At 38.3% G+C, this 16,951-nt stretch overlaps 1 protein-coding gene across 2 annotated transcripts in view; it reads left to right on the top strand.

The window, feature by feature from the left end:
• SVIL (supervillin) overlaps positions 1-16,951 on the top strand; it is a 54,632-nt gene that overhangs the window by 10,879 nt on the left and 26,802 nt on the right. The window contains exons 5-11 of one of the 2 annotated variants that reach the window (XM_062506966.1): positions 707-768; positions 1,141-1,280; positions 2,017-2,112; positions 3,369-3,621; positions 6,097-6,652; positions 8,134-8,353; positions 13,614-13,743. In XM_062506966.1, coding sequence (XP_062362950.1) covers positions 707-768; positions 1,141-1,280; positions 2,017-2,112; positions 3,369-3,621; positions 6,097-6,652; positions 8,134-8,353; positions 13,614-13,743 — 1,457 coding nt within the window. The remainder of the gene's footprint in view (positions 1-706; positions 769-1,140; positions 1,281-2,016; positions 2,113-3,368; positions 3,622-6,096; positions 6,653-8,133; positions 8,354-13,613; positions 13,744-16,951) is intronic. The other variant, XM_062506974.1, reaches the window with a different exon arrangement.

The raw sequence follows: 16,951 nt of genomic DNA, 5'->3' as shown, positions 1-16,951 counted from the left end.
AGAAAGCCTTAAGTATAATGTGAAAGTGATGTTGTAACTTGTTTTTGGGTAAGGAAGTTGCAAAATGCAGGTTATTAAATTACAGAATTCAGTCTGCCATCTTGCTTCCCTTCCCCTTTTGTCACCCTTCGCAAGTCTGGCACAAAATAAGTAGGTAATCTCATGAGTAGCTATATTTAGGTTTAATGCCTTATGCTATTTGAAAGCTGATATTCCTTGCAACTCTGAGATGCTGGCTCTTGGATCTGGAGGATGCTGATTTCAGCTCCTGAGGATACCAATTTAGCCTCTGAGAAATGGGGACACAAGCTGGTAATCAGAATGGTCAGCTAGTAGAAGATAGATGTCCAATACTCTTCACTGAACCTTAAGGCAGTCTTCACTTTCTTAGTCCATGTGTTTTCATAGACTGATGCAATAAGCATGATTATTCATCAAATGTTGTTTAGATAGCTTGAAAGGACTTGAACTGTCCTGAAGACAAGTCTTTTGTTTGCAAATCATGTCAAGAATTCTCATTTGATGCAATACATGTAAAAACAGGTAAAGTTTACACAGCTGGGTTCACAATAAGTTTTTTGTTAAATGTGAGAAACAGCCAGCTTATTTGCTGATCTGTAATCACTCATTTTAAAAAAAATACATTAGTCTTAATATGAGATTGATTCATTATGTTCAGCCTGCTTTTTTTTTCCCCTTTGTGCAGATGAAGAAAAATTGGATGACCGAGCTAAACTAAGTGTAGCTGCAAAGAGACTCCTTTTTAGAGTGAGTATTGCATTTTCTAAAGAGGAGGTCGAATTAAATACTTCAAATACAACATGCTGAAGGAATCCAAAATGCATTAGCATGAAGTATAATGCAGTTAACCAAGTTCAAGCTACATAATTTTTCTTTTTTACTTCATTCCCTACCTACACAGTAGACCTGCTGCTCTAAAGCTTGCTCTAAGAATGCCATTTAGAGAGAAGTGTGTAGTTAGTTTTATCTCCATGGTGCATACTGTGCAATTGCATCTTGCTTCTAATTCAGAGGTTGGCATTTGGGAACTTTACTGCTGTGCATGCAAGAAAACTAAGAAGAAAATATTGTCTCATAATTTTTCTTCCATTGTTTTAATTATGACATATGTCCTGTTAGGAAATGGAAAAATCATTTGAAATGAAAAATATTCCCAAGCCACCTACAAGAAGCTCGGCAGTAGAGAGGAGGATGCGGCGTTTTCAGGACAGGTCTCACACACAGCCCATCACCAGTGAGGAGGTGGTCATTGCAGCCACGTAAGTGTTGTGCATGTCTTGGCTCTAACTCCAGCTCCTGCTTTCAAATCTGGGAATAAGATCCATATCTGTGGTGCTTATAACTCTGTAGGGAGGCAAACATTTATTGCTAAGGGCCTTGAGAGCCACAGGGAAAACTATATTGAAATTCCTTTTTAAATGTAGAGGGACTGCTAAAGCATAACTTGTATGAACTGTAGTTTGGCACAAAGTTTAGGAACCTGTGGATTAGGTAAATGAGATTAATCATAGGATCGTTTCGTAACCCAAGTGAAAAAGATAGTTTGTGCTGAGGGAAATCTGCACAATTTCTTATGGAATGTTTTGGGGAAAACTTTTTACACTCTGAAATCTCAAAGGTACTTTTTGGAAACGCTTTTCTTGCACTCTGGTCATATAGCATGATGTTTTCCTGGAACAGGGAAAATCAAATTGAGGGGGGAAATGGTGAATTGAATGGATGTTCAGCTGAAAGGTAGCTTACTTTATGGGTTAAGAATAACTTCAAAAGACAGCCTGTTTGCTCCTCTATGTTTTTAGTTCTTTCAAAGTATTTGGAATTATTTTGCAAATGTCACAGAAGATAACTCAGTTAGTTAAAATTATTGCTGTTTGTTATTTTTCTGTTTTGTTTTGGTTTGGTCTTTTCTGTAGTTAACACTTAACGTATTGCTTTTCTTAATGCTTTTTTCTTCTCTCTCCCTGTGAATTTTCCCTCCTTGGCAATTCTTTAAAGTGAAACTACCCCTGCTTCACGTTCTGTGAATACCCACACAGTAGTGACAAGAGTACCTAGTCCCACTGTAGTTAAGAGCACTGTACAACCTACCAGGTACTGGGGGGGTAAACATGCATGTTACATGGAGCACAAGATTCCTCAATAGCAGCTGCATCTTTAAAGTCTTGAATGCCTTTTCAATGTGTCAAGTCAGTACTTCTTTCAAGAATATTTAAAACATTCGTCAACTTCATTTATGTTTGCATGATAAAGCAATGCAGCTTTTTTTTTTTTTTTTTTTGTCAAGCATCTGTTTTCAGGACCCTTCTAACCACACTTAACCTGTTGTAGAAGCATATTCTTCTTCTGAAAGAAATTAATTTGCATGTAAGCAAACATAGCAGAAGCCTCTTTGCTCTTGTAATTTTTTTTGTATGGTAATGTCATCCTGAGATGAAAATAGCACAGCTGAGTGCTTGATTCACAAGGAGTACATGTCCTTTGTCTGTCTCTACATAAATTTTTTTAGCTTGCAAAATTAAAGGAAATACAAGAAATTGCACCACCTATAGGTAAAGTTGCAGAATATTGTTTGCCTGTTCTGAATGAGAGAATTTTAGCAGAGACTATGACAGAAAAAAAAATAATTAGAGAATACTGCTAATTCCATAAATGTGGAAGAAGTTGAACAATTAAATTTTTTATAGTAGAGGTGAATACAATACATTATTGTAGAGACAAATGCAGTTACAGCTTTTATGAATGAATATGTCTGCCTTCAGCATTGGTCAATCTTCAAAATAAATGGACTGTGTTTCAAAACCAATTTTTGTTGCTGATTTATCCCAGACAAATCAAAACAAAAGACAGTCTGAATTCTGTTCCACTTCAGATTAGAAGAGTCATTGCAATTTTTTCTAATTTAAAAGCAGCACTAACTTGGAGTTTAAGTCTGATTTTAAAATGTTTTTATCATATATGGTCCACAAATTGCTTTCAATAAAATTTAACATTATATAAATTGCACTGTAGGACCTTAAATTTCTCTCAAATAGTCTGTACTATTAGCACCATAGTCTGTACTCTGTATAGAGATTGTCTGTAAAATCTCTCTTCAATCTTGAGTTCCCTCTTAAAAAAATACTGTGTCCTAATCAAATGAATTCTTGACTGAAAATGTAACTTTTTTAAATCTTCAGCTGTTGAATTAGAATTCATCATGCCAATGTTGAACCACTGCATACCCACTTAGGCTGCTATATTACATTGGCTATTGTGCTTCACGTGCAGATGATCTGCTTCTATCAGGTTGAGACTTTAAAACTTCACAATGGTTTCTTCAGAACTAATTTCCAGTTCTGTTTCTTCAGCTTGCAGGCATCAGCACACCAAAAAATTTTAGCTAAAGAGGAGATAAGAGCAGCCAAAGAGGCAATGGGGCAAGATCAGTCTGAGGAGCCAGATTCTTCCACCTTAAGTTTGGCAGAGAAGATGGCTTTGTTTAACAAACTGTCTCAACCAGTATCCAGGGCCATCTCCACAAGGAATCGGGGAGACATGAGGCACAGGAGAATGAATGCTCGTTACCAGACTCAGCCAGTCACCCTTGGAGAAGTTGAGCAGGTAAGTGCCATCAGAGCTCTTTTGCATTTCTTTTTATTGGAGAAAACAGCTTCAGTTTAAGATACCACGAAGGCTGGCCTTTCCTTTGCTCTGAGCTACACACAGAGGAAAAGGTTTGTCAGGAAGCAGCCTTCTGACATTAAGGAGCAACATTCCCTAAAGGGTTCAAATTGTTTTGTATGGTTTTCTTCTTTTTTAAGTAATTTGAGAGTGTATTGAATTCCTGCCTAGTGCAAGGTGTACCTTTCACAGTGGGTGTCACTTCCACTAGAGTATTACAAGTTACCGAAAAATAAATTCCTGATCAAAGGGGTAAAAACTGAGACACATGTCATTCTGCTTTAGGTGTATTTTCAGGACATTTTGGAGCTTTGTCATATGCAATTTTTGGGCTCTTTCTTGAAAGCACAGTATAATTCCATTATTAGTAAGGACGTAGTCTGTCATGTTCCTCTGGGAGGAGGCATTGATTTTTATCTGGATTTTTTTCCCTAAAAGCAGAATATTTTTGAAATTCAGGAAGTCAAAGTGATTTTTTTTTTATGTATGCAGTGAAATTTAGCTTCCTGTTCTGGAATACTTCATCTAATTGGAACTGCAAAGGAATGCCTTTTTAGTAAAGCCTCAGCACAAAGTGGCCCAGAAGTGCTCTTTTAGATCTCTTCAAAATAGCAAAAACAGCAGTCCCTTTGCATTAGAGCTTTAAAAGAAATCACTCTAACAGTGCAGCACAACTCTGTGCCTATCATATTTCTAGGTGTTTGGATAAATCTGAGTGTGAGAAAGTTCCTACCCTTTTCTTTCTATATGCTTCATTCATGATTATACATTTTCCATATTTTATAATAACAGGATAGTGAGAAAGCAGGATTTCTCTAAACATATTGGTGCAAAGCTGTACAGATTATAATTGTACTTTATGCCTACTTCACTTGCACATGGAGTGTAGTAATTTTTTTAAGCAAGATTTCCAGACCTTACATAGTCCTTTTTCCATTCACTTTCCACATGCCAATCACTGTCACAGCATGGCCTCTTTAATGATTGTGTCACTAACTTGTCTGGGGGTCTGGAAGGTGGTGAATGAATGAATGAAGCAGATGGGGAAGAAGTGACAGTCACGTTAGTGTGTCAGACTTACAGAACAAACATGCTTTCCAAGCAAGGAAAATCAGAGGAAGCATGTTGTGTCACCTTTCTGAACCTAGCAAATGAAATCAGAGTTGCTTCTGAAGCAAGCTCAATGGGAGTGGATTTTCAAAAAGTCTTTTTATAGTTTATTGGGGTGTTGGGGGTGTTTGAGATGCAGGTATGGTTTTTCTAGGAAGCAGCAAAAGAGAGCTATCAGAATAGATAATTAGTGGTTATGTTCCAAAAATGTAAATATCTTGTAATTAAAATGGAATTCACTTTTCTGATCTCCTTTAAATTTTTAATTCTGTTAGATGCAATGGAAAAAAAATAAACTGGTAACTATTTTCTTAATCTTGCTTTGGAATCTTTGAGCTAACACAGTCTTTGCTCTGCTTTCTAGTTTGCTTGGTGAAGGACTGTTGTCTGTGTTTTATGGATTCTGCATGCACATTTTAGATTCTGAGCTGATTTCCTCCTACTGGTGTGATCTTGTCTGTCCTTTTGCATAGCTCTGCAGTTTAAGAAAACAACAACAACAAAAAAAAACCTCTCCAAATGTGTATGAGGCATATTTGTCACTCTCTTTCACAGCTTTTGTCTCCCTTGGAGAAGATAAAGGAAAGCTCTGCATTTCAGAAAAAAAATGCATCTTAACTGCATCTAGGAAAATTTTACAAAATTATTATATTAGAAGAGTAGAAAACATAATTGTTCCACCATAGGGGCTGTCAAAATAAATTTGGAAGTATTTTTAATATGCATCTTAGGCTCCAATACTTTGCTCATGACAGCCAGTGTTTATATTTGAAGAAGTCCTGCATGAAGGTGATTTATGTGGCAGGAGCACCAGGAATGTCTGCCCTGGGTTAGGACAGCACGGAACAGTCTCTCCCTGGCACTGAGTGGTCACCAGAGGTGGGAGCTGCAGGGCTGTGTAAGAGCAGAGCTGATGAGCCCTGCTGAGATGCACAGGTGATTAGCCTGGGCACATGGCATGTCATCCAGCATCTGGAAGCTCAGCTAATGCCTTCCTCCACTGCTGCAGGTCCTGAGCACTGACACAATGTCGTGTTGCATGCTCCACACACAGCTCTTGTTACTAAAGATGTTGCTGTTCACATGCAGTTGGTTTTACCTTGGGTGGAATAACCCATCTGCAGGCGGGGGCATTGTTGCTTTCCTTGCCTGTTCTAGTCTGTACTGATAGAGTACAATATTTACATGAAAACATACCTTTGATGGGCTGATGGGATGAGGCTTTTTTTTTGGAATCGACATTTTCAGAGCTTGTAAGTCCCATTTGGGTTTTTTGGGTTTTGTTTGTTTGTTTTCCCTTCGTAGGTACAAAATGAAAGTGGAAAGATTGCCCCCCTGTCATCTGCAGTTGCAACATCGATTTCAGCGATGGCCTCTGCTCTTGCTCCGTTGTTCGGGGACCTGCCCAGGAAGGCAGGGGCTGATGGAAGCGTGAGCGCTGCCACCAGGTTCCACCCTGCAGCAGAAAACGTGGACTCATCAGGAAAACGCACACACAAGTCAGAACAGTGGCAGCCCTCAGCGGAAGCATTAGAAAGCAGAAGAGCATCAAAGAAACATGAAGAAGAAAGAAAGAGGTTTCTAGCACATGAAGCTAATGAAATTAAAAAGTACAGCTCCTTTGAGGAAGAAACCGCACATCCTGTTCCTGAAAAAACAGGAGACCACCATAAAGAGACAACATACAGCTTCCTGAGGAAGGGCAGCTTGGAACTGTACAGTTCACAAGCACTTTTTCAGCCTCTGGAACAGAAGGAAATCAATACTGGCATGCAAGGTAAATGGGAAAACAAAAAAGGCCAGTCCTTTGAAGAAAAGATGGATTTGGAAAGTGTTATGAAAAGCAAGACTTGGCAAAGAGGTGTGGTAATTACTTGCTGTTGGTGTGGTCTCATTCACCAAATGGTGATTCAAGCTTTATCAAGGCTGGTTATGTTTCCTTTTTCTAACTCTGCTTAGAAGTAGAGAAATATCTGTAAAGTATTAAGTTTTACAAATAGAGTTTTTATTCTTTCAATTTTTCAGTCTTTAAAGATGGCTCAGTTTTATTCATATTTATTTACTTTGAAAGAGGTGGTACTATATGCTGAAGCTAAGATTTGTTCTTTCTTTTTTTGCCTTTGCCCCTGCCCTCCAAAATTCTGAACAAACTAAACTTGCTACTATGGGTCAGTTATCTGCCCTTAATTTTTGCTTTATTGTGCATATGTAGTTATTAATTACCTACATATGTGCATACATAACTAAGAGTGGATAATTTTCAGATAATTACTTTTGCAAAACTAATATAATTTCCTTTTTAATGTGGTGCTGAAATGCAAACCAGGAAATTCTCAGAGCAATTACATTTTTACATGCACAGCATAATTTAAACTTAAAAAATGAACTTGTCTATCTTTAAATAAAGTACTTTGGAAATAAAGAGTGAATTTGATCATTGTATAAGTCCTTCTATTCTGTTGAATTTAGAAGGAAGTTCTAAACTTTTTCTGTATTATTGTGATGGGTGACAGAATCATAGTATCCTGTAGCACTAAAATATTTTTGTGTTCATCCTGTGAAGTTAATTTATTTTGAATTTAGTGGTCTTGACACAGGCATAGAGAGGAAGGTAGAGTTCTGCCTGTATTCCTCTAAAGCAGTATCCATTCTATCCAATTAGCTTTTGATGGCTGCAGGGGAGATGGAGACAGGGGTATAATAGGAGCAGTCATATATCAGAGGGGTGTTGTGCTTATAACATTTCAAAGAGAAAAATTAAGATCACTTATATTTCTTTAAGGATAACTGCAACAGTGCATTTCTCTTTCATGAAGGTAGTTTTTTTCCTGTGGTTTAATTGCTGCTTGAAAAACAAAACCCAAAAGAGCCCCCAACAACCCCCTAGAAAGTAATACTTCTGTTGAGCTATTAAATGCCCTATTAAATGTCCTATTAAATGTCCTAGTATGCTACCCAAGCCTTAAATAGCTTTACCAAATAGTTACTTTTCTTGTTTAAATTGTGTCTGCTTGTCTTCCCCAGCTCTTTGCTCCCTGTCACTTTCATGTGTTGGTTTTCCTGTTGGTGTGATGATTGGGAGCAGCAGTTTGTGCCTCATCCACATGAAGTTCAGAATTGTGTGTTGAATGTGGTATTTTGTGGCTTCATGTGAACATCAGTCACAGATGGCTACTCCCTGCAGCAAGTAATACTGCACAATTAATCTTTGTGCTCCAGCTCTCCCTGTTAGATCAGTATGTGATGTGAATGTTTAAAATACAGATTTGCTTCTTCAGTGTTAGCATTGTAAAGTGTCTTTGAGAATAGGACTAATTCAGCACTTCTCTTTTGAATGGGCAGACCACGCTGAGCCTTCTTCTGAACTCACCAGCACATCAGCCATGAGGACAGTTTCACAAACAGCAGCTGCAGCATCCTGTAGACTGCAGGAGCTCTCTGAACAATTGGAAGGCAAATTTTATAAGAATTCCTGTGAGATGTTTTCCATGGGAGAGAGCAAAGCACAAACAGCTGAGGATGTCCTTGATAATTCCAGCAAAACAATGTCAATTAAGGAAAGGTACTTAAATTTCTCTTTCTTTTTTCAAGTGATCCCTATAAATACAGTTATTATATTGATGATGGTATAAAAAGTTTTCAAACTGTTTCTAAAAAAGCTAAGTAGTGATTATTAGGCTTTATTATTGCTAATAGCAGAAAGATGTAGCTAATCTGCCTGACATGCTTATAAGGCAGATGATGGTGAATGAGAATTGCCAATCAAGAGAACATAATGACCTGAGTTTGAAAGAGCCACCTCAATATCAATTAATATTTCAGAAAATTAAAGTTGTAAAATATACATGTTCTAATTACATATATACTCAATATACTTCTCTAGGTTCTGCTTTCAGTTACAACAGGTATAATGTGGTTCTGGTTTATTTTAATATACAATGCTTGTTGCTCTACAGGAGTCCCTTAAATAAACTGAGTAGAGGGAGTCACATACAGACTCTCTGATATTGCCCCACTACTTCAGGAGTGCATGGTTGCCATTTTGACTTCTTGGAACTTACTGTAGAGATTTTTAAAGGATAGTAAGTTGGACAGGTTTATGGGAGTACTAGAAAGTTTTTCCAACCCAAGATCATTCTGATCTGAAACGAAATGTTAACTCCTGCAGTTGTGCAGAGAGTGGGAGTTCAGGATTAAAGTGCCAATAGCTGCTGTAGTACTTGTAAAAGTTTTTCTAACCTAGCTAAAACTTTGAGAGTATAAACTCAATCCCAAACTGGTAGCAGTCCAGTGAGTAGAAGTACAATTAGTTGGCCTATATTTACTTCAGTTTTTCTGAAGTGAACGAAGAGCCAATAAATAGAAATAGGTGCCTGATTAAACTTTCACTGTGTAAAAGTACTCCCTCACTTTGATATTAGGCATTTTGAACCTTTCTTTTTCTTTTAAATGCAATTTCAACGTTTGCTTCTTAAATTCATGTTTCTAGGAGGTATGTGAGTCATTTACAGAGCATCCCCACTCCCTGTCAACTCCTTTGCACAAGGGGGTGCAGGGGCAGCTACAGCAGCTGTGCAGTCTTAGTGCTCCTTCTGAAGTTTGTACTTGCCTTTTTTAGTTTACTTTTGTTTTGTTTAATGCAACTTTCATCCCCATCCCCCTCCTGTAAATATTTCAATTGTATTGGCAGATGAGGTTTAAGACCAATAACTTCTGGTTTATAGGTGGTAAATGATCTACCATCCCCGATCCTGGTGGGGAGAAAAAAGTTGGAGGGAAGGGAAGATCCAAGTTTTAGCAGCTGTTTCAGTCCTAACTTTATTTCCTCAGCTGAGTTGATCTCTTGAGGAACTGAAGCCTGTCAGTCACACAATCAGGAACCACTTTTGTTAGGACTCTGAGACTGTCTACTCACCCAGAGGTGACAGAAGAAAATGCCTGCTGTCTTGTCAGGAATTTGCATACCCTGATTCCACAAACATCTGTAAATGACTGAGTATCAAAAAGTTTAAGCCTACCAAAATACCACAGTAGTCTACTTCTTGTGCCAGTACAACTTACAACCAGTAAGTTTCTTTTGCTTGGCTGTAGTTGATGCCAAGTGTTCCTAAACATCAAAGAACATTTCTGCTAAACTATTACACTTTGATTTTTTTTTTCCTTTTACATTCACTAACTTCATCTTCCCATCCAGTGGATTTTTCTGGCTGTGTCAGACATTCTTTCACCTTATGGAAGAACAACTTTTCCACAAATGCAATAGTATTTGGGCAGGATGCATGAATGCTGGTCTGGATGAAAGTGATTTTCCACAAAGACTTGCTTCACTGAACTAATACTATCCTTGTAGAGTGAGTTTAAGGCTGGCATTTTCTGAATTACCTGTATTATAAAGAAGAATGAAAATCACGATTTTTAAGGAGGAAAGAAACCTATACTCTCTTCTCCTGTCTTTGGGCATTTGTGAAAACCAAAGTCCATCCTGTCAGCTCCACTGTTGAAGTCAGCTGCATGCCGTGATCATCATTTAAAAAGCTACATTTGATTAATTTCTGATGAACCTCTTGCCATCATTTCCACTTTCTGAGGAAGAATCTAGCCTAAACTTAGTTTTCGACCTTTTTTGATGTATGGATGCCTGAGCAATACTTTGTTATGCAGTCTGGTCCCCACTATATTGAAGTTATGCATTCTTTTAACAGTCAACTTCTTTTCTGTAGTTACATATCTCATATTGCCCTCCAGGATTTATAGTTTATCCAAAAAGAACTGGTCAAGTGCAGCCAAGGGAGAACATGTGAATACCAAACCTATGTCCTGCTTATTCTAGCTCAAGGAGACAACTAGCAACTAAGATATTAAAATATTGCCACAGAAGAAAGATGTGTCATTTTGGACATTTTTTGCCGGGATTTTTGCCAAGGCCTTTCAAGCAATTATTTTTGTTTAGGCAAAACCATTGTTCAGAGCTCATTTCTGTTTCCCTTCAGTATTCACTGTCCCGCATTTTGCCTTCAGCTCTGAAAGCTTTTGCTTTGAGGCCAGCCTGACACCTCTAGGATGAGGATCATTCTATCTTGATGTCACATAGTCTATCTCAATAGCAGGTGAAAGAAGGATGCAGAGCAAGCTGTCAAAGGTAGGCAGACACACTAAAAGCTTTTTTCATGCAAGAAAAGAGCAGAACTTACTTTCTTCATATTGGAAAAGGAACTTTTGGAGACAAAAGCAGTGTGTCTAAACTGTGAAAGTGACTAATGAATGATTATTCATTATTTATAAAAGCAGAAAACTAGAGGTAAGCAAAGAAACTAGTAAGCAGTAGGCCTTAGACAAATCTAAGGGTTAGACCTAATATCTGCTTTATTTTCTTAGACTTTCCAAATAATCAGCTGTGCTGTACTGCTGAGCTGGTGGGCATGCTTTTAGGAACCAATTCAGTAGTTCTTGAATCTTATTCATACAAAAGAGTGTCTTCCATTCAGTTGTTGCTGAGTCAGGGCAGTCTGACTTTATTGCCACTTCCATTGTTTGAAAGAAATGCATGGCTTTAGGTTTTACACAGCAGTGAAGTTTTTATTGGCATGCAGAGCATACATGTTTCTTTAAAGTGGTGATTTCATTGCTCAAAACAAGCAAATATGTGTTCTTGCTAGTAGGAGTCAGTTGTTTCATTACACATCCCAGTGAAAAATGGAGGGCTGGTATGAAACCATCCTTATGACAGAGAAGAAAAAAAAATCTCCAAAGACATATAAGTATTCTTAGAATTATAGATTTTTCTCTCTCTGATCAAGCAGGCTGTTTGGGTCAAAGGTCTAGAGAAAATACCCCTGGTAATGTCAGCTTAAAAAAAAAAAACAACCACAACCCCACTTTTTTGTCCCACTGCCTGCTATGCTGAGTAGCTGCAAACATTTTTAAAAGCAAACCCAGCTTAGACCAAAACCGACCAAAATGCCTTCCAGCTTCAATTATCACAGATCATTTCTAAGCAAAACTGACTCGAGAGAACATAGCTACTGAAGATAATTCATTGCATGGTGGCAATTCAGTCCCGTCTTGGTCTCCTCCACAGTTTCACACATGCACGGATGCACTCCAGAAGATTAGTTCTGGGCAGTGAAATCTTGTGTCCTTTCTGCAAACCATGACCATGACCTCAACTCCTTATTGTGAGTCCTTCTCACCCCTACTCATCCATCCCGTGCTGTGAGGTATGAAGCAACCAGGCAATGTGAAACCTGCCAACACTGCCTGCCTGGGCAGGAAGAGAGGAAATAACTGCTTTCTTGAATACTAACATTCTTACTGCCATTGTATTCTGTAGATTTACTGTTTTCTGCATTCTTCGTTTTTCTCAAGTGCCTGCCTTAGACCCAGTTGGTCATCCCCAAATAGGTCAGTAGCATGGATGCGCCCCCTGGATTTTTGCAGGAAGCACCTGCCTGAAACTTGGCTTCTGTCTAGACCTCTTTGGTTCTACCCTTTCCTTCTCCTCAGAGTTTCCAGACAAGATTTGCTGCAACAGTAATCACATCTCTGAAAAAGAATTTCCATATCTTGTAGTCAGAATAGGTTTAACTACTGAACCTGTTCAAATATTAATAGGGTTAAGGGTTTTGTACAATTCTTACTGAAATGCTATAAATTTGAAAAAGGTATGTTGCAAGACATAATTCAACTAAAAATTATTTAGTAGATCAATGCAACTGTTTGCACAAGTGCTGCAGATACACATTTTATGGATTACTAAGAATGACTTCTGAAGGATAGAAAATTCATATAAATGTTAATTTCTGAGCAAAGTAAACTGAAGATCATCATGCCTGTATCAACCTTGTATTCCTGACTGACTTCTCCTACCCCCAGAAGAATCGCCTCGGGGTTTGTATGGGCAAATATAATTCTAGCAAAACTAATCTATGTGTTGTCCCCACTGCAGCCAGTCATTTGTACTATATTCAGAATTTTGCTCAAGATTAAGAAACAGCGCTTTGAAAAGATCCCACTTACTGAGATTGATGGTAATCCACATTTTAAGTATAAGATCTCCTTTAAACAAGTTGAATCTTGCTGTTATATTTCACAGCTGCAGGGTAGTTAGCAGCAGGTTATTAGTGCATTGGTGCTGCTGATTTGTGTCCCAGCAATGCCTGGGCTGAGCAAGGAGAGACGAAGTGATCCCAAGGAATCTGATAAGTAACCTCAGCCCAGGGAGTTGTAATGAAAGCAGTAACTGTAGAGCTGTCCTTTGATGTGCCTGATGAGACCTAATTGGTGTGTGCCTGCTGAACAGACCTCTTTCTTCTTGGGCTTTAAAGAAAATAATTTTTAAAGCATTTTTAAATGAGTACAGTGAAGACCAAAGGTAGGATACATATGCTTAACTTTGGACATCCACAGGATAAGCATCCATAGCCAAGCTACTCATTTGCTTAGTTACAGGATGGAGGGGGGAAAAGCAGTTATTAAATCTGACCTTTTTATACATCTGCTCTAGGACAAGCTGTGTTGTACTTTGGTCTCCCTTGACTGTATTGGCAGTTTCCACAGATGATAGAAATTAACTGGAGTGTCTGTCTCAGTTCTAGATGTCTGTGTTTTGACAGATGATTGCCACTCAACATGTACAGTATAAGGCTTAGTGTTTGTTTGTGAGCTTTGTATATGTGTATGAAATGTAAATAACTTAGTTAATGCTAGAAAACCTAATTTCAGATTATCTTGAATGCAGCATTAGTGAAACAATAAGGTTATCTTTTGAGGCTAATGAGAAGCACAATGTTTAAAGCTACCTGTTGGCATGGTGTTCCCTGTAGGTTGGCACTGCTGAAGAAGAGTGGTGAAGAAGATTGGAAGAGCAGGCTCAGCAAAAAGCAGGAGTATGCAAAAGTGCCTGGCACGGATGGTAGTGCACAGATGCAAGAAGTTGAGCAGCTGTTGAAGAAGGTAACATTGTACCTGTTTGGAAAAAAAAAATCTTGCTTGAAATGCTTTTGCTTTTTGAAGATGCATTCAACTAGACGGGCATGCCTAATATTACCTGCTAGCTCCTGCTACTCCTGTTGTTGTCAGGCTTGTTTAAAAAACAATCCTCCCAACGTCAGAGATTATTTAATGGGAATGTCTTCACTGTCCTGGGATGCGTAATACTGGTTACAGTGTCTTCACATCAAGAGATAATGAACTAGTAAGTGGGTCTGGAAGGCTTCTGCAACATGTACAGGTATAATGATTTAAGCTCTTTCTCCTGCCCCCACATTGAAATTGCCTTAATTCTTAGTTCAGATGTTTTCTTATGTATGAGGGCGAGTTTGTAAAAATGTCACATTCATAACATTGTGTTATCTCTGTGCATACACTGGGTTTTTGACCGGTAATTTTGAGTCCCAGAGCCACTGAGGTTATGCAGGCTCATCCATGAGCCATTTGGCTTTTGGTTATCTTACATGATCTTTGCTGTTTGTGAATAGCCAGAACTGGCAGGACCAAGATATTATCTGTCTTACCATAGGTAGTGAATAGAGAGGGAGATGGGTAGAAAGGTGTAGAGGAAAGGGAGATCCACATTGTTAACACATTCTGATTATGTCTGTACACATGTAAGTTAGATTGCCCAGCAAGAGTGCATCTGTAAATCCAGATAATTACTGCTGAGGGCCTGCTATCTGTGCCATACTTGCTTGTTTTGGTTCAGTGAAATTTTGTTTCAGACTAAATTTAGTTTGGTCCTGTGGCCTGACTGCCTTTAGCAGCAGTGGTGTTACATGGGGATCTTGGAGTGCACTTCAGGGCTTGGTTTCATGCAAGTCTGTGCATTCTGCAATGTGAACCAAAGTGGAGAAAGTGAGGATGACTGGGAGATTTGCTTCAAATTGGACTGTCTCCTGACTCAAAGTACAGGACCAGTGTTGACTTGTTTCCCTTCTCAGACAGATGAAATAGGCTATCCCAAAATCCTTTCATTTCTGAAGAAGTACTTCACAGAGGACAGGTGAAAATAAAATTTGTGTTACAAAATTTGCTAGTGGGGATGGTAATCTTTGGATCCAAATATTTAGTTGTGAAAATACTGTTTCTAATTAGTATAGGCAAACACTAACAAAGTCTCCTGTTCCATCAATGCATTACAAGTAAGGACACAGTTTGTCATTACTGAGGACAAATCTGTGTCTGAGCATGTGAGTCATCAGTCGTGTTAAATGGACAGAAAAGAATAAAGCTGATTTTTGCAGTGTGGTTTATGGGGTTTGTTTTGGTTTTGCCCTGTGGACTTGTTCAAAAATCCATCTGCTAGTTTGAAAGATGTCCTAAAGCAAAAATAGTTCCAGGGAGGAAAGCAAAATTGTGGTCCATTTTTAACAGGCTAGTCTCCAAAATGACAACTGTTGAGATCAGATAACAAATGTACTCCAGCTTAAGACAATGGGGTTGAGAAAAAGCTTTAAAGAGCTGCCAAGATTAGGCAGAGACAAACCCTTTGTTCTCTCTTCTCACCCCTCAGTGCCCATATCCTCCCTGCTGCATTCCCATGTGCAGCAACTTCACTCAGCAAAGCACGAGTCAGGCTTTTAAAGCAAGTAAGGGAGCATGAAGTGCTTGAGGGATACAAGCTTTGAAGTGACAGTGCTAGCAGGGGGAGTTTCTGTGACACTGGGTCACCCACTCTGATAGTTCATATTAGCTCTTGGCTAATTAGAGGCTAAATCAAAGGATTTTCATGTCTGCCCATGGACGAAAACTTGGGTGTGTAAGATACACTGTTCCTTGAACTATATTGATGTTTGGGATTCATTATGTGATACACGAGAAATATGTAAACCTTTACTAAGGTGACCACACTACTTACAAGACTGTCATGTCAGCTGCCCTCAAATCTCAAAATACTGGTTTTGGTAAGTAACCAGTGTGGTGGCTGTTATCCCCTGAGGACCATGAAGATCTGTGCTATTGAAGACTGTTTGTAGAACTTAGAGACTCTGGTGTACTTGAGAATCTTAAGTATTTTCTGTTGCTGAATTACAGTAAAAATGCAGGAATTGTATTGATTACTGAATTTTCAGCTGGTCAGACAATTTCCATGGCAGTCATGCATCAACAGCAAGGGTGTGTGAACTTCTGCCATGCCCTGCTGGTTCAAAACAATGCCTGATGGTTTTAGTTGCAGTATGGTGCTCCTATTAATTTAGTCAGACAACTTTTTAGGATTTTTTTTTTTTGTGTGTGTGTGTGTCTCTCTCTTAAAAAGTTACCTAAATTGTTCTGGAGAATTGATTATTACTGATTATAGCTGCAGAAATTAGAAGCTATTAGAGTACATTTAGATTTTGTATAAACAACAAAAGTGGAAAGATTCATACTCTTAACAAAATAGCTACATCAAATAGTGCTGTTTGATCACTTCTAGTCAAAATGCTTCTGCGTGGTGTCTACATGGAGAGAAATTTATCCAAATGTGTTATAGTCATTTGTATGTAGACTAACCTGTAGAAAACCACCATAAAATTCATGGGAAAGCTGACAGAGCAACCTCAAACAGGGAAAAAAAAAGGAGACTAAGGAATTAACTCAAGCAGATACAGATGAGGGGGAAATTGAGATTTACTTGGAGGTCCAGCATCTGTTTTGATGATTGCTGCACACAAGAGGAAAAATTTTTGGAAGCTGTGGGACTTCTTAAGTTATTTTTATATATGGTAAAACTTATTTGGACAATTCAAAGAATAGCTCTAATATCAGGGGAACAACTGTACACTGATGAATGCCTTACTGGAAAAAAAAATCTCTTTTATTTGGGAAAAGTGTTTTGGATTTAGTATCTTTGTTTTCAACATCTTAGGCTGGATTGAACACTTGCAGTTTGTTGGATTTCTTCATGAGGAGAAAAATTAATTAACTTCAAAATCTTTCCATAATATCAAAATAGGAAGATTTACTGGAATAAAAATTTCTATTTTATAGTGAGCCATTTTTAACAGAGTCCCTGATTAATGTGATTACCAGCTGCATTGCAGTGGCATTAAAGCAGTGACTGACATTTGAAACACTTAATTCTTACATTATATTTAAATTGCAGCACAGCATGGGTGTTAAAGGCCAGGGCTCAACAGTAATTTCAAAATTACTCAGATGAAGTGTGTAAAAATCTAGAGAGGGC

Source organism: Cinclus cinclus, chromosome 1 (assembly GCF_963662255.1).
Source record: "Cinclus cinclus chromosome 1, bCinCin1.1, whole genome shotgun sequence".
In the NCBI taxonomy this organism is placed as follows: Eukaryota; Metazoa; Chordata; class Aves; order Passeriformes; family Cinclidae; genus Cinclus; species Cinclus cinclus.
Note: the sequence above shows the minus strand (reverse complement) of the source record. Positions and strands in the feature narration are given on the sequence as shown.